This window comes from Manis javanica, chromosome 10, assembly GCF_040802235.1.
Source record: "Manis javanica isolate MJ-LG chromosome 10, MJ_LKY, whole genome shotgun sequence".
In the NCBI taxonomy this organism is placed as follows: domain Eukaryota; kingdom Metazoa; phylum Chordata; class Mammalia; order Pholidota; family Manidae; genus Manis; species Manis javanica.
This window is the reverse complement of record NC_133165.1, coordinates 90,706,340-90,730,979: the sequence shown is the minus strand read 5'-3', so window position 1 is coordinate 90,730,979 and position 24,640 is coordinate 90,706,340. Positions and strand designations below refer to the sequence as shown.

Here is a 24,640-nt window from a genome sequence, read left to right as displayed (position 1 = left end):
CTGATTATTAGATTGAATCATGGTTATCATGTTTTCTAATAAAACCTGAGTACAGTTCTTTTTGATACCCTGGGTGGATTGTGTTTATCTTCATGGACTAAAGTAGGATATTTAACTTTGAGCCTGTAAAACTGGCTAGTCAGGATAGTCTGCAGAATCATTTTATTAATTAAAAGGGAATATTTTTCGGATGTTTGCTTTTATTTCAGGTATAATTGACAGCACCGTCTCTGAACAACGCCAGGTGGTAGCTGTAACTGGGGATGGTACAAACGATGGCCCGGCGCTAAAGAAAGCCGATGTTGGATTTGCAATGGTAGGAACTTACCTGTTCGGGCATTCAGATATAATTTACTCGCTGGGTTTTTTGGTTGGTTGGTTACTAAATTGCTATTGATTTTAAATACTGTCCATCAAGATTAGTTTGAGGAATAATATATAAGCCTAAATTGGTTTATAAGTCTTAACTAATTTGTATGCTACCTTTATTTGATGTTGTGAAATCTGGCTGAAAGATGACTTCTTTTGAATAGTTACAATAAGATCATACATTTACCTTGTACTCTTTGAAATATATAAATGTCTGTCATTTCATCTGAACCTTACAACAATCCTCTCAAGTAGGAGACAGACTTGGAACAGTTAAGTATATTTAAATTAAGAATATGATTGAGAATCTTCCACTCAACTGAAAATGTCCCTTAAGAGTGACTGAATGTCATCATTTCATATGGAATTGGTATAATCTTTTTTGATTGGAAAAAATCTTTCCCCCAATCCTAATTTAGATTTGATTATTTAAAGTGCTAGAAATGTCCAGCATTTCATGATTTCTTGTACTGTAGCCATAGTACTGATAAAAGTATTTATAGTAAAATGGGTATCATGAAATAAATATGATACATACATTAATGTTTAATGATTGAAATTAGGTTGTTGTATCTCTGAATCTATTTCTTCCATTTTTTCCATGTTAGGATGAGTTTTTGTACCTTCAGTGCCATAGAAAATTTTAAATTCTACTTAACTTCATTTTTGGAAAATACAGGTCTATAATCACAGTTCTCAAATCCAAAAATCTGAAAATGATGTTTCTTTCCTAAATTTGAAATAGACTTATTTCAAAATTTAATGTGAACTGATGTGAGGATGTTATTTGTTATACTTTATGTGAACATTTGTAGGCACTGTGGAGATATTAATGTGTTTGTGCAGTTGCTCACCCCCACTGGGAGTATGATAGAAGGTATGTGCCTCATTACCTTTCTAAAATGGGAGAGACTTTGAATTCTCAAACAGTCTTGGCCCCAAAGGTTTCACATAAGAGGATAAGTATGTGTATCAATGTTTATTTCCACAATTTGTCCCCTGATATTTTGCTGCTAAAATAGGGGTGTAGTAGAATCACCACCATGGTGGCAGCCTTTCAACAGAAGTGAAGGAGATGAAAAAAGAGGAATATATGGGTAAAGTGCTCTCAGCCAATAGTTAAACCAAGAGATCCCTACCATACCCTATGCCAGAAAACTTAATACACTTGGTAGTACCGCATTGGTGTGAACTTGTGAAGAGATTTATGTGCTTCTCTTCCACTGTAGGCGAACAGGGTCTTTCACTGTAGGAACACAGGATCACTCACTGCTGTCCATGAGCACTTAACAGAATTCTTACTGCCACTGTCACCTGGACAGCTGACCAGGAAGGCATTTACATACAATGCATTTTAAAATAGAAAACAATTTTCTTCCGAAACTTAAGTGTTTAAGGTAGATACTAAGGTTTTAAGTAAATACTGGTAAATAAAGCGATACAAACAAAAACACAGTAGAGGGGCTGCTTTTTTTAATTTTAAGCCCATGAAGTTTTAAGCCTATTGTACCACATTTTTCTTTAGGTAGCACAACCAAAAATCTAAATTTATTTTTTAAATACAGAGAAAGAATAAGTGCTTAGTGACTTGGACTTGAAAGCAAGCTTTTGCTCAAGCTTGAATTTACTTTGTGTGTTTGTTCAGTTCTTCAATTTCATATTTTAATGCTGAAAGACAAAATTATTTGTCTTGGGCTTTTATTAGATACCTACAAGAAGTTGCTATTGATTAGTCCTTTCCACACTTTTATTTTTCAGGCAGAAATAGCCCTTTAGAACACTATATATTCTTCCCCTCCCCCTCATCCTTTCTTTCTCACGCTCACTCACGCTATCTATATATAGGGAGGTACAATATGTATATTTAGCAAATTCAACATTAAAATAAAATTTACAACAGTAAAGTAAGAGGTACAAAAGAACTCTAATGTAAATACATAATTAGCTTGCAAAAGAGGTCTGGCATTTCCCCTTATTTGGCCACTCCCCTTAGAATTCATTTAGGTGGCTGGCCTCTGTGGTACCTTTAAAATATGATTACATTATTATATTATATTATTCTTAACCAAATGAGTTAACCACACATACAGATATTTCTGTCATCAAAGACTGAATGCCATGGTGTATTTTAATAACCAAATACATGTATGGTAGTAAATCTACCCTAAGGTAATCAAAATACTGTCTTTAAACTTTGGATTAATAAGGGATCCATTTGTTTATTCTACAAGCATTATTAAGAAGCTGTTTTCAGTATTCTTGTCCAGAATCACTGCAAGTGAGCAGTTGCTGCCTCCTAAAGCTTCATTCAGCACGTAAGGAAATAGAATTGAAAGCTTAGTGGCAGCCATTGAAAGACTAATCTGAACACACTGACTGCCTGAAGGAAGAAGTCCTTGATCTGTCTGTAGGACTGGGACAGGTTTTCTGGAGGTGCCATTTGAGCCTCACAATGGAGAAGAGCATGTAGAAAACTAGAACCAAGAGAGTCTCCATGAATACAAGTAGTTTAACAAGCTAACATGAAGGCGTGAGCACAGGGAGGGTAGGCCAGGAGCTGCCTGAAAAGGGCCTGACTCCCAAGGTAAGGGATTTGGTCTTTTAACCTGTAAATTATCACTTCCCAAGCAGACTTCTGATGGAATAGAAGAAATTTGGAGGCTCACTGCATGTTAGCGTACAGCTCAGAGAAGTTCATAAAAAGCTGTGTAACTTTTTTTGGTATAAAGTTTCCCATATTTGTTTGACTATTTGACTATGGAACCAGTTTTTATTTGGGCACTGCTTAACATCTTAAAGCAACTTTTTAAATATTGAAGGATTTTGAACACGAGAGTGATGAGATTTGCATTTGTAAAGGGAGAAAGACTAGAGGCAGGGAAACCTGTTGAGCTTAGATGTGTTAAATATGTTGCACATTGAAAGTAAAATACTCAGATTAGGAGCTAGAGACTAAAAGTATAAATTAAAATTGTTCTTCATTGACTATTTCGAGAAAAGCTTGATTTTTTTAAAAACTTATTATACGCATAGCATTTCAAAAGTCAGATAGTTCAGTGAGACTTAATACCTAAATCCCCTACCACACATTTCTTCCACCTCATTTTTTGATTAACTATTTGTTACTTCTCACCAAGATACTGATTTAGATTTAGCACCTTTCACAGGCACACACACTGCTTTTACCCCTGTTTGCATTCATGCACAACCTACTCTGTCATTCTTCTGGCAGAGTTACATGTAATTTTGGATAGATTGATCTGTGGCCTTTATTATGATTGAAAATGCTCTTCTACACTGAGCCAGGTGGATCGACTGTAATTACTCTTACTTCTTCACACAACTCTGTATTCCCTGTGAGTTGTCTTTTTCATTCACTTTATTTTTAGTTTTATTTTTTCAGTTTGAAATTTGGTCTGTTTATTTATTTTGCTTAGTTTTTCTACTGTGTGCCCAACACTAATTCATCACTACATTCTCCTTTATTTCATCAGAGACATCTGGTGCTTTTACTAATCTTACCTTCTTAGAAATACCTCTCCCAAATCTTCTGATAGTCCCAAACTGGACTGTTTGCTCAGCATGCCACACACCTGTCTTGTTTTTCTCCGTATCTAAGTATTCTCCTATTTCTTTCTCTCTTATGTTGGATCCTGGATTCAATGTCATCGTCTTTTGGTTTATTATTCCTTCCTATAGTAAGTAGAGCTGTCTCCTTCAAAAGCTTCCTGAAAAAACGCATTCATGAGAAGCTTTTTTATTATGTTTATGACTAACCTCTCCATCTTCACTCCTTTTTTTTCCTTTCTGGAGATATGTGTGTCTTTTTTTGTTTTCAGTCCTCTGAAATGTGATATGTCATGGTGATTCATCTCAGAGAAATTTTCTACTATGAAAACTCACTTTCTTCAATTTTGTGTAATTGTCTTACACCAGTCTTATTTCCTCTCCACTCTTTCTTTGTAGAAAACTCCCCTGGTTTTTGGATTTCTTAGACTTATTGTCTTGTCTCTTTTTTCCTCTTTACCATACTTTTGTCTTGCTTTATTTTCAGGGATAGTTCCTCAAATTCTGTTGTTTTTCATGTCTGGGGTCATAGATTTAATTTCCAAGAGCTGTTTTTGGATCTCTGAGTTTTTGTTCTTGTTTTCATTGATGTATCTTTTACCTTTCTATGGATTTAGTTTTTTTTTTAAGTAAGCTTTTATCTCTATAGAATCTGCATCTCCATTTGCCTTTTGGTTTAGTCTTTGCCCTTCAGGTAGTGCTTTCCTCCACTGTTGGGTGATACATGGTTGTCTCTACATATTTAATGATGGGAAGCTGAAAACCTGGAAAGCCTTGGTTGGGCCTGTATAGGCTTGCTCTCAACTGGGAGCTGCTCAGTAAAGTGATCTGGCTTGGCCATTTCCCCTCCTTAGGGTACCTTGAATTTGCAGTATTTTTATGTCTTTAAAGATGATCAGATTTCCCAGAAAACGATCTTCATACCTCCTGCCTTGAGGGTAATCCTGAATATTGGCATTCTGGGAAACAGGTAAAGAAGGAAGACTGGTGGTCTCAACATTAAACAGTTACCAACTGATCTTTTTCAAAATAGCACCCCTCTGCTCAGCAGTGCTTGGTAGCCTTCAGCCTAGACCTTCCCTCTCTGGCAAATTAGCAGGCAGTCTTCTGCCAGGTCAGACGGTATGGAAAATTGCCTGGTTGCATGGACTTGGGAAGGGGTCTGAGGATCTAGCTGCCTTTCCTTTTAATTTTTTTATTAACATATAACATGCACACAGAAAAGTCTAAGTAATAAGTAAATAACTGAGTGGATTGTCACATGTGGACAGACCTGGCAAGGCAAGAAAGAGAATATTAGCTAATCCTCCAGATGCCTTGGTCACAGTCCCTTCTTATTACTACACTATCTCTCTGCAAGGATAACCAGTATTCTGAAGATGGCTTTTGTCTGTTTTTAAACTTTGTACATAAGAAACGTATGTTATATACTTGAGTCCAACTTCCTTTATTCATCGCTGTTCATCTGTGTTATAAAAAGAAGCTGTGGTTCATTTACTTTGATTAATCCACGACTTAGCAATCCATCACATTCTACTGTCAATGGACATTGTTGTCCTTGGTTTGGACCTTCTAAGTACCTCTGTATCTTCAGTAGACTTTACAACTATCTTCCTGTTTTTCTTCACACCTTCACCCCTACTGCCAGTGCTGTTTGGTACTGCCAAGTCCTGAGCCTTATTTAGGAGAGTTCTGTAGTACAAAAAAGGGCTATTTCTGTTTTCCCATCCATTGGCTTAGAATTCAGCTCTCTAGGGTCAGCTGAATTACTTATTATTTGGTTATCTGCTTTCCAGCCTTTTAAGAAGATTTTTTTTTTTTTGCAGTATCCTTTCCCACTTTCTTTTTTGGTTTTTTGTGAGTTTCTGTTTTTTATGATATCTTTTTGTGTGACTTTTAGAAGGAATTTGGGTAATGCGTGTGTCTATTCCTCTTTTTTTTTTAACCCCATTTAAATTTTACTTTCAATGTCTCATTGTTTATATTTGATTTCTATTAAGATAGCAACTCTTCCTGAGAGATAGCATAAACCAACTGTATTACCTTTTACAGTAAGTTTAAGTCAATTATTAAGTATACTGGTAAGTTTTTGTTTATTGTATATTATCCTTTCAAATATTTGAAAGAATACTTTAAACATTTAGTCTAATTCACAGATTTTTTTTAATAGGGTATCGCTGGAACTGACGTAGCTAAAGAAGCATCTGATATTATTCTCACAGATGACAACTTTACAAGCATTGTTAAAGCAGTGATGTGGGGACGAAATGTCTATGACAGCATCTCAAAATTCCTTCAGTTCCAGCTTACTGTTAATGTAGTAGCAGTGATTGTTGCTTTCACGGGCGCCTGTATCACTCAAGTAGGTTGACAGTTTGTTCATTGAAAAAACTATGTCTAATATGGCTGTTTAAAGTACTTGAAAATTTAAACAAGCTGAAGCTTACCATTTTTGGTTAGTTAATATAAAAATGTTAAGTCTTTAAGTACAAAAGGCTTCCTGGGAATTGCTGAGTCCCTGAATAGTTGTGAATGTCTATTAGGAAACCTATCTTTTCTAGGATTCACCGCTTAAGGCTGTGCAGATGCTGTGGGTAAACCTCATAATGGACACGCTCGCTTCCCTGGCTCTGGCAACTGAACCCCCCACTGAGTCTCTCTTGCTTCGGAAGCCTTATGGTAGAAATAAGCCTCTCATCTCACGCACGATGATGAAGAATATTTTGGGTCATGCATTCTATCAACTTGTAGTAGTATTTACACTCTTGTTTGCTGGTAAGACTTCATTGCCTGATAAAGCTTCAGTTGTTTCTGTTCCCAGCTAATAGCATCCCAGATGTTTTAATGTTACACATCTTTCAAAAACATAAGTTGTTCTGTTTCTGACTCCCCATTTAATTTCTCCTCCTTAACAGGGGATGTTTAGTAAGTTGGGGAGGCAGTGTGACGGTGAGGGGAAGTAGAAAGAGTCCTAATCTCTCCTCCTGGCTCTACTGCTGACTCTAGATACATGATCTTGAGGATGTCACCACAGTTTTGGGGATTTCATTTTCTTCATTTTTTAACAAGAATTGTACTAAATAATCCCAGGTCCCTTCCAACTCTTTCTGTGCCATCATTCAAGATCAAATAAAGGTCTGGCTAGATTTTATTGTGTATTTCTTTGAAATGTTATTTTGTATGATAATTACAAGATAGTAATTTTTCATTCTTTCAGGAGAAAAGTTTTTTGATATTGACAGTGGAAGAAATGCTCCTTTGCATGCACCTCCTTCGGAACATTATACTATTGTTTTTAATACCTTTGTGCTGATGCAACTTTTCAACGAAATAAATGCCCGGAAAATTCATGGTGAAAGAAATGTGTTTGAAGGAATCTTTAATAATGCCATCTTCTGCACAATTGTTTTAGGCACTTTTGTGGTACAGGTGGGTAATTGGAAAAGATAGTTTCCAATTGGATTATTATTTGGGAGATATTAAGTAAAGAGGCTTGTTCTAGAAGCTACTTGATTGCTGCTTATGTTGGGGCTTCTGTGTATTACCTTAATGACATCTAAAAAAAAAAAGCTTATTTTAACTGTAACTCATGAAAATTTGTGGTATCTTGAAATTCTACATGTGAGAAGATTATGTTAAGCTTAATGCTATTTTAATTGCCCTACTGGTTCTGTGGTTGTACTTCACATTCTGTCGAATCCTGATTGTCTATAGCATTGTTACCAAACTATTATAATTTTGACATTATTTAAGGTAAATCTTACAGTTTACCACTTTCTAGTCTAGCTAGAGTGATCACTTAATTACTTCTAGTGATTAATACTAGTTGTAGTTGTAGTTCTACAGCTGAGTTTATTATTAAATAATAAAAAGTTACAAAATGGCTGCATCTTGTTGGTATGTGCCAGTTTTTCATGTTTTAATACTGTCAGAACAAAGTGGAAAAGGGAGGGGGAAATGGGTTGTGAAGAGTGGGATTGAGAATGAATAAGAATGACTAAAAATGTTCCCACTTTTGTAGAGATCACTCTAGAACAGCCCTAAGGATCACTTTGCATATGGTTATTTTATTTAACTAGCTATATGTTAAACCTATGCTTTTATATCATCTTGGAGTCTGTGGCAAATGATTGTTTAGGCAAATGATTGTTAATAGTACAATCTGGAATAAAAAACAGGTAAATGATTGGTGTGCAATCAATCCAGGAAATCAGTAAACACTATAAGATATAAAAAAATTAAAAAGCTTTTCAACAGTGGACTCAGACAGGGATGGTGCTTGTTTCAAAATGAAGATTGAAGGATTTTGTATATTCAGCCTATATCCCATGCAGTGTGGATACCAAAATCCCAAACCCTAGACTTAATTATTTCTGTCAAAATTGATTGAGTTTTAACTTTCATTTTCTATAAACTTTAAGGGAAGTATTGCTTACTTGCCATGTATCTTGTGGAATTATTTTATTCATATTTTTTCAAAATTATTGCTTATGACACACCAAAATTTTAGCTTTTACTTCTTATGAGTTGGTTTCATTTTATCTGTTTTCAATATACATGGGTTGCAAAAATGTAAAGGTTGATATACCCAAAACAATGTGAAATGTCATTCTTCAGTGCCTTATAAATAAGCCTTTATTACTCAAAATGTGGTCTGTGGATCAGCCACTGCTCTGTTTATTAGAACTCCACCGTGAGATAAGGAGCATGTGCCAGGATGTAATCAACAGCTTTGTGAATCACACTATTCCGGCCGCAGGTTTCATGTTGTTGCTGGGGTCCTGTTGGCATAGCAGCAGGCGGAACCCAGGCAGTGTGTGGGTTTGCACTCCAGCGCATGTTCCTTCTCTTCTCGTGGATCCACACTCTAAACTGTACCTATAGACAATCAGCTGCGTAGGAGACCATAACCCTGGATTTACATGTCTTATTTTATTTGTTTTGAAGACAGCCTGGCCAAAGTCTTGACTGTAGGTCTGAGGTACCTGAAGTTCTTAATCTTACAAATTGTATTAAATTTGATTTCTGTCTCTTTCATTTACTAGCTGATTATTGCTATTTCCCCCACACTTTTTTTTTTGACAGATCATGAAGTATATAGTAATCCTTTTAACTCTTTGTTTCTCTTCTACTTTGTAGCAATTAACACAGAACCAACATTTTTAAAATGTGTTTCATGAAATTCCAGTCCTTCAGCTGCTCTTACGTCCTCAGATCAGTTTAGGAAATTGTGTCTATTCTTGGAGATTCTTAAAGCAATATACCATAGTTCTTATGGGCATGAATTTAGGAATCACTCAGTCCTGGGGTCAAGTCAAGATGTTACCTCTTAGTAGTTTCTGTGACCTTGACAAATGACAGTTTGTTCATTAACAACCTGAAATTAGGAAATCCTGCGATTAAGAAATTGTTGAACTCTAATCCAGCTGCTCCTACATTTAGAAAACTATACCCAGTTCTGGGTTCCCTCTACACATATTTAGGAAATGTTTCACATACTTGAATACACAATTCTATAGTGCCATGTTGATATAAGACCTATGTTAAATAGTATGGAAACTTAGTCTCTTGTTCTTAGTAAATGCCATAACTAATTAATATTATTTCTTCCAACCCTAAAATGAAAGATTATTCTAATGAAACTAAATTAACCGGTCATATTAATCATTGGTTGTTTCCACAGCATCCCTATCGCATCCCTCATTATACTAAACAAAAAAAAATAAAAGTTTTTTAGATTTTTAAAAAATGAAAGCACACAAATACATGCTAAGCTCTTTTTCATGATCATTTTCTTGATTTATAAAAGAAAATTATTCCAGTTTCGATCTCTGTAAATATCTTTTAAAATCCAAGCAAGATTTCTAAATCAGTTATAATCGACTGCTTGGTCTCCTAAAAAAACCATTTGTGAATCTTACCTGTATAAGTGTACAAGTGACTTTGATTTAAAGAACAGTGAAATTGACAAATAAATGCCACTTGAATTGGGAATAAAGTGCAGCTACAAAGAACAAAGTCTGTAACTTGTAAAAATGTTTAAAAATGTTACTGAATTGATCTCTTTAATTTCAATATTTGGCAGCTACTAACTGCCATATCAAAGAGAAGCCTAACTTACATAAGGGTGAATATTACTATTCTTATTCCCACATACACTGTTTTAGGCCCTTTAAAATAAAGGAAACATAAGCACTGTATTAAGAATTTTATTCATGTAGATCATTGGATTTATCCCTCTTTATAAGAAATAAATTTTGAGGGCCTGCCATCTTAGCACATAGTTCATAAATATTGGCAAGTTGCTTTTCTTCTTGTAATCCATTCATGTTTGTCCTCACATAGAAATTTTAATTAGGAATGAATGACTGCTTAGAAGGAAAACAAAAAAGACTGAATATTATGTCCACTTTTCCATAATTTGATCTTTTCCCCAAAAGTATACTATCCTTTTGTGAGAAAAATAAATTGTTTCTTTCAAAGAACTGCACTAAATACAGGGGAATGTAGTTACTTAGGATTATGTTGGAAACAGTGTAATCTCCTTGATCATGAGAACTTTTTATTTTTAGTTAGCATGATTTAAACATGAAATATACATGCATTTAAAATTTGGAGCAGAGATTTCACTTCATTTGTCTTATTGCCAGCTGTAAAGTTAATAATAAATGTCACCATCGGAATAATGCTTGTTCGGCTTGAGTTTTAAAGGACACAGACTTGGGTAATTTTTTAAGAATATGAAGTATAAAACTTTAAAGATTTAAATAAATTTACTCTTGATTATTCCTCCAGATAATAATTGTGCAGTTTGGCGGAAAACCTTTCAGTTGTTCAGAACTTTCAATAGAACAGTGGCTCTGGTCAATATTCCTAGGAATGGGAACATTACTCTGGGGCCAGGTAAAAATCTCATCATTTTATTTTCAAACCTAAAGTGCTTTTTTCCTTTACTTTCTAGTATGTATTTTCTTTAATCAGTTCTATTACTTGATTCTAAGTAATTATCATTCTTGGTCAAGAAACGGCATTCAGGGATATATTTTTTTTTAATATGGTATTCTATGTCACTTATGCCTATACAATCAAACACTTAAAATTTCTTGCAGCTTTTTTAACTTGTCTTTTAGAACAATTTTTACAACACCTATTAAAATGATGCATGTATAGCTGGTTAGGATGCTAATATCTGTATCTTTTTTGTGTCTTCCAAATAAATGTCTTTATAAAAACAAAAATCTTAGGTAATTTAGACTTTCATCATTTTGTTACGTAATTTAATCCAAAATGTAGCATAAGAAAAGGTTTGAGTTTCAGTTCACTTAGAGAATGTTTCCATAAAAATAGTGGTATCTGGGAAATTGGGCCACAAAATTACATTTTCAGTTATTTGGGTTGATTGGCTTTAACAGTGTATATATACAATGTCTGAAAAAGGAGACATGTTTCATCTTTACTATAGGAGCTGACTTGCAAATGCATGTCATTGTTTTTTTTAAGGTAAATGGTAATACAGTGTGCATCCTTCATTCGAAACCATTACTATTACTATAAAACTGATAGTCTATACTAACATTTTCATAAATGACAGTGAACACATGCTGTAGTGTGTAACTGGTGTGAGCTGATTTATTGTCATTCTGCAAGTCAGTCAAACCAAACATACAGGTTTTACTTAAACTTAATTCAGTCTTTATATGCCCTTTACCTCACCTTTCTCTTAATTGTGTTCTAGGTTCTGAGGTTTCTCTTCTTAGTTGTATGGAAGACCTCATTACTAGAGATCTTTTAAGTAGGATCCATACTCATTCTACTTTTCTTTTTGATTACCATTCTAGTTGTTTCATAATGTTCCCTCATAGACAAGTCAGAACCCCAGAACGTCCCCAAAAACCTGGCTCATTTCAGGAAGAGGAAATGCAGTACAGCACACATACTCACAGGCATCTATCTTTGGTTACTTATCTTTGGTTGACATTGTCTATTGATTTTAAGTGTGGTGCAGGAGAAAGAGCATTGAACTTGGCAGTTAGGAGACTTAGGTTCTTAGTCATTCGTGAACAAGCCATTTGTGTCTCTGAGCCTGTTTTACCTCTGAAAGGTAGGATTAGAAGCTGTCTAAGCAGTTCTGATTCTGACTGAGGATTATTTCCCCCATAAGCCCAACTTCCTTAAGGAATGGCTGTTAACAGTTAAAAGTTAATACCTATTCATTGATATTTTATTTTATTTTTTTGTATCCTTCATGTTTCCTAGGCCTCTGTTACTGTTTGGTGTTATTAGCAATCAGTGTTAATTCAGTTTTAAATACGTGCATTTTATTTTAAAAAGTACGTTTAATAAACAAAGAACTATTTTTCAGTTTAACCTTGAAGATTTTTTGAATTTTTGTATGTTTTTCTCATTGAACTCTTTACAGCACTAATGACATACAAACTTGTTTTGTGTCCAGTAAGACCACTGGCCATTTTTGTTTTATTTGAAATAAATATAAGTAATGAGTTTCAATAATCATATATATCAACACACATACATATATGTATCAAAGCATGGTTGTATAATTTGCTGTCTTGACTGTCCTAATTAAAACATGAAAATAGAATCGGTTTATTTTCACTCAGGAGAACCTTTTACTCTTTGAACTTAAATCTTTTGTGTGTAGCTAAGAGAAGAATATTTTTTGTTGTGAGAAAGGAAACTGGTGGATAGGATCTCATTGCTTCATTGGTAAAGATAGTTGGCTAAGCTTACAACTTCTCATGCCTTTTTTATTACAATTGATCAGTTTAGTTGTTCTAGATTGTGATTTATTTCTAAGTTCTTTCCCCTGTGTTGTAGCTTATTTCAACAATTCCAACTAGCCGTTTAAAATTCTTAAAAGAAGCGGGCCATGGAACACAAAAGGAAGAAATACCCGAAGAGGAGCTAGCGGAGGACGCAGAGGAGATTGATCACGCGGAAAGGGAGCTGCGGCGTGGCCAGATCCTGTGGTTTAGAGGTCTGAACAGAATCCAAACACAGGTATGGGCCTGGGAGACAGGTAGGAGAGCTGATGGGAGCGGGAGCCAAGGGCATTTGGACCTTGGGGAGGAGGTTTGAATGCGCTCCTTGACTTCTTTTCAAGCCTTCCCAACCCACAAAATATATTCTTTTGAAAAAATAATACTGGTGCCTGGAATGAGTGACAGTTTAAACTGATCATCAGAGAATGTGTCTATATGCCCCTAAGCTCCTTTTTTTCTAGCTTTTCTCCCCCACCTTCACCTCAAAATGCAACTTGCCTATTTATCTGCTCTTTAAAAAGTGCCTTTTTCTGTTTTACTTTTTAAATGTTGATAGATGGAATGGTCCTTTCTCATGTTCTCTCTCTCTCTTGCTGAGCAAGCTGTCACAATCTCTGATTCCTTGCAGATGGATGTAGTGAATGCTTTCCAGAGTGGAAGTTCCATTCAGGGGGCTCTAAGGCGGCAACCCTCCATCGCCAGCCAGCATCATGATGTAACAAATATTTCTACCCCTACACATGTAGTGTTTTCCTCTTCTACTGCTTCTACTACTGTGGGGTGTGAGTGTGTGTTCCTAAGTGCATGAAATTAACATTTCCTACTTCACACACCTAACGTTTCTCATTTTCTCCTTAATGTTTAAATTCATTGTTCAGGCTTTTCATAAAGCTTTCTTTTCGTAAAGTGGATTGAGACCTCAAAGTGTTGTCGTTGTTGTTTTATTTCTTAGAGGGCTAGATCACAGGTGGAACAATTGCAACCAAAGATTAGAAATGAAAGCTGTGAGCTTGTCTCTCTGCTAACTCTGACAGTTAATACGGGGAATAAAATTGTAGCTTAGAATTTGTGAAACTACTATAAATTTTTGAGTATATGCCTTTAAACATGTTCATACTGCATGGTTCCCAGAAGCATGTGCTTTGAAACTGGTCTAACAGAATTAAGAAACTGTGTTTTTAAGGCTAAAATGAATTTAGCATTTGACTTTCATCTTGCTCAGTTCTAATTTTGTTCAGTTCTGGACTAACTTTGGAAAGTTAAGTTAGTGCCCTGAAGAAGAGTCTTCAGTATATAGCCAATTTGTTTACCTTCTTAGCCTAGATTTGTGGCCTTGCCTTAGATTTTTTGGTGGGGGTTTGCTTTTGTTTTAAGAAAAGTTCCCTGTTTAAGCTTCAAAGTTCTATGATATTTGTATTTTTTTCCCATTTGTATAAATAAATTTGAAATTACATACTAGATAAGAAAGGTTCATTGAACCATTACATATCATAATTTCCATTAATTGACTAGAATAACAAATTTTCTTTCAGGTTTTTAGTAAATGGCAAACTTTCCCCAAACCATATTACCTATTATCATTCTTACTATGAACTAAGGTCTTGATTTCATGTTGGACTCTCAGCATATTGGAAGCACTAAAGATATAAACTCACCCAACCTTACCCCCACCCTGAAATCAGCTGAAACACCTAAGGTTAATTTTGTATTTGGTCAGAGTCCTATCTTTTCCTTTTGGTCATTAGCCAGTTCCCAAGGACTCAAGGAACCTTGGGAACCCGGAAAGAGGATGAATTGAGGGAGAAAACAATGCTGTGTGAAAACTGAGTTTACTCACTGTTTGTTCACTGTTTAAGTATTTGTTATTTTTACCCATGTTGTAAAACAGGCAGAGCGGGAACTACCCCCATTTTATAGGTGCAAACACTGACTAGGGAGCTTAAATGACTTGTGCATGGCTAATAAGCAGAGGCAGCATGATGTTCTGCTCTTTTCAAACAACTGCTTCAAGTAACAACTGACCCTGTAATGTTAGACAGGATGTTTAATTTACATACATGGACAGATAGGAATCTTTTAAAAATTACCCCGGTTCTACATACCTCAATGAAATGGTATTGGCATTATGAAATCTCCTGGCATTATGCCTGGGAACACTACTGGCGGATTCCATGATATTTCATCTCTGCATACTTAAGCATGTATGTCCTAAGAGTAAGAATTCTCCTATATAATCATCCTGTATTGCACACCAAGAAATTTAACATCAATACCATTTTATCTAGTACACAGTCCATATTCAGATTTCTCCAGGTGTCCCCAAAATGTCCTTTATAGCTTTTATGATCCTGGATCTAAGAAAGCATCCTCAGCTGTATGTGTTACAACTTTTTATGACATTTTTCATGGCATGGACCTTTTTGAAGAATCCAGGCCTCTGTTCTGAATTCGTCTGATTGTTCCCTCATAATTAGCTTCATGGTAAACCTTTTAGACATATTCGTCTCATGGGTGGAGTGCATTCTATTCATTTTTATTTCAGCAAAAATTTACTAATTAACCTTATTTTCATTTGGAGGGTGTCACATGACCTTACACTATATGGGTGGCATTTCTCTGTATAATTGTATTCCAGGCCTTATTATAGTAAACATAAAATCAATCACAAAATGTATTTTAAGACAAAGCTACCCACACCTGCCCCAGGCACTTTTTAGATGTACAACTCTGAATGAAACCTCTGAGTTGCTGTGTCTCTGTGGCCAGGGGAATGTTTGTAGTTGTTGCTTCATTAAGGTTTGAAATGTTTATTTTTTTTTATTCTATATTCTGTGTTATGGGAACATAAGGTAGTATGGAGGGCTGATGCATGTCTTGTTCATGAGGATATCATTATATACTAAAAGTTGCAGTAATTATATTGCTGTTACCATAAATTTCTTTCAACCTTGCTGGTGAAGCATCATCTTAGGTGGTACAGAGCATCAACCAATATATAGAATGGATTAGTAGTATTAATATGTTTAATGAAAGCTTTAATTTCCTCACTATGTTCCTGCCCCAATATAGAATACTCTTAGAAATATCAAAAAGTGAATGTCAGACTTAACTCTTATTTGGAGTGTTTATCTTGCTAAATGAAAGAAATAATAATCCATTTCAACTTTGTCTTATACTAGACTTGAAACACCTCTAGAAAGATCATCTTTTTTTACCTCATTTTTAGATCTTTTAAAATCTCTAGAGAAAATATTCTTTACTAATGGTGAAGACTGATTAGAATGAGTCATTTGATAAAGAAAAATTAAGTTCTTTTGTTAAATCAATAGTTAAGCCTTCCTAAAGGAGAAATTAAGAGAAAATTGGGTTTTCTTGGTAAGGGGTTGGCAGACTATAGCCTGTGGGCAAAATCTGGCCTGTTACCTGTTTTTGAAAATAAAGTTTTATTAGAACACAGTCATGCTTGTTCATTCAAGTATTATCAGTTATAGTTTTTGCACTATAGGGCAGAGTTGAGTAGTTGCATCAGAGACCATATGGCTCACAAAACCCAAGTTACTTATTGTCTGGCCCTTTTCAGAAAGCATTTACCAACCCCTATTCCAGAAAATTCAATATTACGAATACCCAACTTTAAAAAATAATCTAGAATTTACTTTCTTGTTGCCAATATCTTTTGCTTTACCACTGCAATGCTTTAAGTTAGTGTGCACATAGTAAAGGTGATGATGAATATAAATTTCAGAAACAGCCAATCTGTGTAGAAGGTAAGACATATCAAATGGTATTAAATAGTCTCATGTTTTACAGATGTTCTTGCACATCAGGTTTTGGGCAATAATATTATTATTTTCTGCTATTAAAGATAGAATTGTATTTAGAAAAATGATTTTGTTTTGATTTGTAACAAGTTTAATACTATTTACCTTACCATTTTTCAGTTTCTTAAAATTACTTTATGATAATCGCTTTGAATTTTTGTTTGTTTACCATATGTACTTAATGCAATGTTTTCTTCTGATATTTTCCTCAGTTGGCTTGACTCCATAAGTTTTTCTTAATGTAGGGATTATTGAATTTTCATAATTTTAGAAGTTATAATTATGTTTTGCATAGTAAATTTCAAATACTAATGGGAGTATTAAAAGAAAAAATAACAGTAAGGCTTAGATGGTCAGGAATAGGTTGTTAGGGTTATTTCTTAATGTTTCTGCTTAAACTGAATTCATTTTGGTATTAGTTTCCTACTACCTAAAGTAGTGTGCACAACAGTTGTGCTGATTCATTACTCAGAAGTACTACTTACTGGGAGACTTTTACATATGGAAGGTAATAGAGATCAGAGAAAGTGTAAGCCCAATGTCATGCCTTCAATTGAGAGGACTTTCTTATTTATGTTCTTTATAAGAAAGTAAAATACATGGGTTCAATCTAGGTTTTATGGTATGAACCTAATATGAGAACTGTTCCTTGAGAACTGTATTGCTTGGAGCATTTCTGAGCTGTCCTTTCACTTGCTGATACTGACCCCAATCATTGTGTGACGAAATAGTGGAGTCGAAGGAAGGCAGCCTTACATTTAATCTTAGGAAGTACTTTATTCTAGTGAAGTAACCTATGAACTAATGTCCATGTGTTCTCTTCTTTTGTTGATTTCCAAAGAACCTGGAACTGAGAGTGCAGAACTGATAAGGGGTGACTTGATGCATCAGCCACCCATCCTCTGGGTTGCTCAGTTTCATCATTGATAAAGTGGTTTAAGTATCTCAACTAATCCTTTCAAGCTCTGATGTTCTCAGATAACTTATTTCAGAAATAAAAAAAATTTTACCAAAATTAAAAAGTTTTTGTAAAAAGGAATCTTACCTTATTCCACCAGCCTCAGATGTGTGTCTGTGTGTATAATTGTGTGTACACACTTACACCCAACTGCTTACTTTATACTCTGCCCCTCTTAGAGCTTTGCTAACTCCTAGATCTCTAACTTAAGCTCATACCTTTTTCATGAGTTCTGGATATTTTCACTTGTATGTTCTGCAGCTCCTGAAATTTAACATGTTCCAAAATTGATATATTTCCCCCTTAATTCTTCACTACTCCCGTCTACCCAAACTGGCCAAAAAAACAAAACAAAACAGAAAACTGTTTCTCTAGCTGTTAGCAGCCCTGTCAGCAACCAGGTCAAGTTTTGGCCAGTGAGCCACAACTTTAGGGTCATCTTGAACATCGCTCATCTTCCATTAGGCCAGCCAGCCGGTCCTCCCAGCTGGTGTCCCCTCGGTGCCTGCTGACCACAGACACCAGCAGACTTCTTTTATTGAGGGGGAGGTGATCATTTTGCTTTTTTAACTATATAGGTTGTTATAAACTACCAGGATAGTTGCTGAATGTCCATGTGTATAAAATGTGAATTGTAAAATTTTATAACAAAAGAACTAAATGAATGATTATAATGATATGTTTAATAAGCATTGTTTACACACCGTATGTTTAACACTGTTACTTCTTAGTAAAGGGGGGACAAGAACAATAAAGGAAATTGAAAAAGTATGTGCTGCTTAATAGTCTGTCAGATGAAGAAACTAAAGTATAAACACATGAATAAAATTGTAAAGTAGCATATGATAAAACTAACACCCCAACATAGAGTAGATGCTTGATGCTCAAAGTGTGGATTGTGGACCAGCCGCTTCAGCATCACCTGGGAGCTTATTAGAAATGCAGGATCTCAGGCCCCTACTGAATCAGTCTGAATTTTAACAAGATCCCCAGCTGCTTCATATGCACATTAAGGTTTGAGAATACCTAACTGATATTTGTGAACTAACACTGTTATTCTATACATGTACTAACTAGCCACCCATGGCAAATTATTTGCCTTTTTTATAGTTGAGGAAGTCTGTTTCCCAGTTACTCAGCTGTAAGTGGCAGAGCTAAAATTCCCACTCACTTTACCTCTCTCTTCCCACTCAGCTCTGCTGTACTCTTTCTCTATGAAAAGGGCTAAGTGAAGAAGGAGGAGTGAAGCTGCCTCTACAGACAGGGCTTGGGAGGCCAGGGAAGACAGCTCTGAGGAGCAATGAGGTTTTGTTCAGAACTGGACATATGTTGATGCAATGGCAGTGCCCCTGCTTTTTTAAGGCTGAATAATATTCCATTGTATGAATATACTTTTTCTTTATCCATTTGTCCATCAATAGTTGTGTCCATTTCTTGGCTATTTATAAATAATGCTGCAAAGAACATAGGAGTGCAGACATTTCTCAAGATCCTGCTTTCAGTTCCTTTGGATGAATTCCCAAAATTGGGAATCTACAATAGTCAAATTCACAGAAGCAGAGAGTACAATGGTAGTTACCAGGGGCTAGTTGTAGGGAGAAATGGGAAGTTGTTGATCAAGGGGTACACAGTTTCAGTTTATGCACAATGAGTGTGTTCTGGAGATGCACAGCAGCGTGGCAGTAGGTAAGGGTCCTACTGTGCACTTGAAAGTTGCCGAGCAGCTGGGCTCCTCTAACTGTTCTCCCCCCACACACACATAAGTAACTGTGTGAGGTGATGGACATGTTAAGTAGCTTGATTGTAGTGGTTATTTCATAGTATATACATATATCAAATCATCAAATTATATACCTTAAATATATACAGTAAAAAAAAAAGTGGGCATAAACTCTGTTGCATTTTAATACAAATATATTCAAATGTCCATTTGTTATCATTGTCTTGTAAGGTGGCTTTGGGGACCACATCTTTTTTCCTAGAACAACAGTGTCATTTTTTCACTTAACATGAGTAAATGATGTCTTCGCTACTAAACAGGACTTATTAGAATCAAAGCAAAAGCAAACACGTATTTGAACTGATATATGTAAATTCTCAACTGATATGAGTAAATTCTCAACTATTTGGATTTTGTCCTTTTTTTTTTTTTTTCAAATCTGCATGACACTGGGTTCATGAAACCTAATGTCCATGTGTGCAGTGATGTTTTTGACGTACTTACCTGTAACCTCTTTTCACCCACACAGCAGACTTCTGAGAAGGAGGGTAAATTGTTGTGCTATGTGTTTAGGGACAAAAGTACCAGAAAACTTTGTCTTCTCCTTGGAAAATTGTTCACAGAAGAATCCCAGAGGGGTTTTAAATCTATTCTCTCCAGTAAACTATAGTATATAAATTAAGTTTTGATCTATTATAGAGAAAAACACTAATACTTTATAGACAAATGGCATATACTCAAATATTTATAGCTGTTTAATGGCATTTTATAGATATTTATTTGGGTTTTGTCTTTTTTTTACTTTTTTAATTAAGGAATTTGTGGGGTAGATGTGAGTTCATTGTGGCATTCAGCTTCTATTTGCTTGGCTTTTTCATAGTCGGTGCCGCCCTAATCCCTAGCATGGAAAATAGTAACCCTCTGTGCTTGACTTCGTTTAACTTATACCAACTGTTTTTAGAAATTACATTTTTTTTATTTTAAAAAATCAGCAAAAGCTTGTGTATGGTTAAGTTTTCATTATGTTTGTTTTTTGTTTGTTTTTGTTTTCTTAGGGAAAGAATCCTATAAAATGGCTATTAAATTTTTAGCCAGTGACAATGAGATTTTCTCAGTATTACCTTGAATTCTATACCTCTTAATTCTTAGACTCTGTGGTTTTGTTGTTCTGTAGTGTCCTACTAAAATATTCATTTTTTTTACAGTGTATTGCAAGTTCCACTGCATTACATGCAAATATGATTCACTCATACCTAGCTGTTTGTGGATTCAAACTCATAAATGAACCACTTTTAAGTTAAGCTAACGTGTACTGACATCTTTTGTGTTTTCTGATATTTACAGATTCGAGTGGTGAATGCATTTCGTAGTTCTTTATATGAAGGGTTAGAAAAACCGGAATCAAGAAGTTCTATTCACAACTTTATGACACATCCTGAGTTTAGGATAGAAGATTCAGAGCCTCATATCCCCCTTATTGATGACACTGATGCTGAAGATGATGCTCCTACAAAACGTAACTGCAGTCCTCCACCCTCTCCCAACAAAAATAACAATGCTGTTGACAGCGGGATTCACCTTACAATAGAAATGAACAAGTCTGCTACCTCTTCATCCCCAGGAAGCCCACTACATAGTTTGGAAACATCACTCTGATTGTAAGCTGAATGTTAACACACTAGCTGCATTGTAAAGAAACAAATTGAAACTGGGTCTTTTCACATTTTGTGACGGACAAGATAGTATTCTTGTCTTTGGACTTCAACAGAAGACACACTTGTACGAATGTAGATTTATTTTTTTAAAAAAAAAAGTAAAGCTTTCTGCCAGACTGAGGGTGCTTTTTGGGGGGTGGGAGAAATGAACTGACAGATAAACAGTAACTCAGCATAAGGTGACCTGTGGATCATCAGTAGTACCTAAGAATGGTCCTGAACGGCGCATTAGAACTTTAGTTTATCTCAATCCTTTGATGGGGGAGAGGCGGGAGGAAGAGCTGGGCAAGCAAGCAAAGAGCCCTGGATCATTGAATTGATACTTTAATTTCTGCTGTTGGCTGTTAATAATTTGGATTATTTATGTTTATAAATGATACAGATCTGTTTACAAGGTTTGTAGATACTTTTTTTGTTCCTGTTCATAGATGGGAAGCTTCCTTATAACTGATGCAGAGAAAAATTAGTCCTTCAAATACTGCTGTATTTTCAGGAAAACAAAAAGGGGTGTTTCTATTGAAACTGTACTAAATTTTTGCCTACAACTACCTTGTTAAATATTGTAGATAAATTGCTAATACTAATAGCCAAATAGATAACACTAATGCTTTGTTTAAAAAAACAAAAAAACAAAAACAAAACAAAAAGAAAAAAACATGAGCAGCGGTGTTCTAATGAAGTTATGGCATCTGTCCTAATTAGTTTCTTAAATACATTTACTACTTAATGGTTTTGAAACAACTGTTTAATTTTTAAAATTTTTGAAAACTTGCTAATAACCTTTGTTCAGAATTTAGTAGATTGTTTAATGCGGGACATGAACTACAAAATGAAAGATGCTTGAAATGCTTTTGTTATTTCAGGCAAATTAAATTAAATCAAACTATCAAACTACAAGAAAACCTTAGTCCTTTTTGTTTTTGTCTAAACATGTTAGTTCAGTGATGTCTTGGTGAACTGTGAGTGAGCTATATTGATTTTTCTAATAAACCTTTAGAAACTTTCATACAGCATGAGGGCTGTTGGCATTTTGAAAAAGGTTAATAAGTAGAAGCATACATGTTTTCCTTTTGTTTTCAAAACTTTGTAAACATAAATAAATATGCCCTTTTATTAAATAAATACACGACAGTGTTTTTTCTTTTTAAAAGAACTTTCAGCTTCTTTACTCAATCCTGCATATATGCTACATCAGTCTGTTCTCTTTAACCACAATTGGAATAAATTTCAAGATGGTAACAGCCCCATGAAGTACTGTTTAATTCCTTGGTGGTAATCTAATAGTCAGATTAAGAAAATCATTGCAATTTCACCATTTGACATACTCTTCATAGAATATAGTTTGTGTAACATAGTCTCACAGTCTAAAAATAATAATGATGAGCACCATTTGTGTTTGATACATTTTTTTAAATTCTTAAGTGGCCAAATAACAAATTAGGTAAAATGAGATTATATGAAAAGGTAGAAAAAGGTCCTAAAAGATACGTTTAGATGTAATAATTAACCATGTGCTGGAATGCCCATCTCTACGCCCATTGGATATCTTTAAGTCTCTGTTTCTTTCTCTTGTTTACCTTCTCCCCTTTTTTGCCTCTGTCTTTATCATTTACGAACTGGCATTCTATTAGGCCCAGATTTCACCAGATATACAATCCTCAGGCTGACATAAAGGACTACTACAACATCTCAGAGTGCTGACCCAGCACAGAACTATTTAGTGGATGATGCTTGATATTTTTGGTGGGTGGGGGAAAATCTTCTCTCCATCAATCCTTTGCAGTAATCCTCTGCAAGTCTTAGAAACACATTGGCTCTGTCAGCATTTGTAATTGTATATTTATTCATCAGGTATTTATAGTGAATCATACTGTAAAAAGAGGTAGCATGATATGCTGGAAAGCATACTAGGCTAGGAGTCAAGACCGTGTTTCTAGTCTTGGCTTTGCCATTAACGTGCTGCATGACCTTGGGAAAACCATTTACCCTGAGTGAGGGTGGTGGACTAGACTATGTCGAAGAACCCTTTCAACTCTAAATACTGACCCTAGCAGCTTGAGAAGCCTTTAAGGCATAGGGACTAGAGAAAGGGGAAATGTTTTCAGTTTTCTTTTTTACTTGGTTATGCTTAAGTATGAATGTAATTACCAAAAGATTTAGAAGTGCATGTGCAGTGGAGGATTTGTATTGAGCTTTTACAGTATTCATTTTCAACTCAAGGCAATGGCTTTTTACACCAACTCTTAATCCATAAACGGGTCTTTTGACACCCATGAAGTAGTAGCAAGACATGCTTAGTCTTTATTTCTGTCTCTGAGACACTGTAATTTCTACCAGAAATTTCCAAAGCATCATGTAAGTAGAGAAAAATGCAAGCAAGCTGTTAAAGATCTTGGATCCCATTATATAGTATGTATAGCTGAAATCAGCATCTATAATTCAATCACTTTTTCTCTTTAATCCTCTAACCAAAAAATTGTTTAATTTTGCATCCCAAATGTTTTTAATCTTTGTATATTTTTTAAAAACCCTTTTCTCCTCATCATTGCCTTTTTTGTGGTTGTAAATAGACTTACTTGCACTTTGAAGATGAGTTACTCCTTGTCATCTTACAAATATGTGATATGGTAATTTTCATAACAGATGTCAGTTTTGAACCAAGAAATGGTGATTTGTTTATAAGAAAAAAAAACTGGCTTCATTTCTGTGAAATTGCTCTTTGAAAATTTCTTTTTACACGTGTAAGCCAATTGAGATACCGTGATGGTGTTGATTTCTTTTAATGATGCTTACCATCTATTTTAGCCACTGAGCCTTTTATTATTTGTCTATTTGTAAAGTTTATTTGTCTTAACTCATTTAATAAATATACTGTTTATCTGTTTCTGAATGGGGACTGAACTTTTTGAATATTTTAACTTGTCTAATCATATTTTAGAATTTTTAATCTGATGAAAAGTCTATGCTGTACTTGCAATGTTATGGTTGTGTTATAGTGAATCAGTGTTCTAATATACATGATCTTGCCCCTAGAATGCAAGTGGGTATGTTGTCCTTATTGCTGCCCACTATCTTCAGTCCTTGTAGCACATAGATCATTCCTGCAGCCCAGGGGAGAGTGCAATGTTTTGGTTTTAGAAAAGATTCATTTTTCACATTAACTGTAAGGGCTGATTTTTTCATTAGATGATCTAAATTTATCATAGCAATTATCTGAACTCTGTGGTAACAAAATCAAATCACCCTTGGTTTTTATAATAAATTATAAATTATTAGCATAATTGACAACTGTTGAAATACGGAGAGAATTTTGAGTGATTATGAACACCATGCTTTTCCATGGGTAAAAATTACTAGTAAACTCTCGAATATATGTAAGTGCCGTATTTATATGAGAGATGTTTTTTGTCCATAGATTTTATAATATGTTTCAGGATTGAATTTTCAAATTAAGTTCCCTTTGTAGAATTAACAGAATAAGGAAGGGGAGTTTCTGTAAGTCTTTGTGGACGTGTTTCCTTTGCTGTGTCTTCAGAGAACTCCTGTCATACTGGAGCAGCCTTCTTTCTTTTAACCTCTTCCACTTTGAGCCTGATGTCCAAACCTTTATCTTTTTAAATTACAATGTTACATTCATTTGTAGGCCAAAAAAAAAACAAAAACTTTTATTAACATAATTACACCACCTAACTAAAAATAATCTTTGA

The 24,640-nt window shown here is 34.9% G+C and overlaps 1 protein-coding gene across 17 annotated transcripts in view; it reads left to right on the top strand.

The window, feature by feature from the left end:
• Nucleotides 1-23,823, top strand: part of ATP2B1 (ATPase plasma membrane Ca2+ transporting 1) — a 118,970-nt gene extending 95,147 nt beyond the window's left edge. For 15 of the 17 annotated variants that reach the window (XM_073213608.1, XM_017662423.3, XM_073213607.1 and 12 more), the window contains 8 exons: nucleotides 210-316; nucleotides 6,107-6,298; nucleotides 6,498-6,711; nucleotides 7,154-7,365; nucleotides 10,732-10,839; nucleotides 12,775-12,957; nucleotides 13,348-13,434; nucleotides 20,563-23,823. In XM_073213608.1, the coding sequence (XP_073069709.1) occupies nucleotides 210-316; nucleotides 6,107-6,298; nucleotides 6,498-6,711; nucleotides 7,154-7,365; nucleotides 10,732-10,839; nucleotides 12,775-12,957; nucleotides 13,348-13,434; nucleotides 20,563-20,874 (1,415 nt within the window). In that variant the 3' untranslated portion in view covers nucleotides 20,875-23,823. Of the gene's footprint in view, nucleotides 1-209; nucleotides 317-6,106; nucleotides 6,299-6,497; nucleotides 6,712-7,153; nucleotides 7,366-10,731; nucleotides 10,840-12,774; nucleotides 12,958-13,347; nucleotides 13,500-20,562 lie in introns of all 17 variants that reach the window. The other 2 variants (XM_073213610.1, XM_073213609.1) reach the window with 2 other exon arrangements.
• Nucleotides 23,824-24,640: the final 817 nt, after the last annotated feature.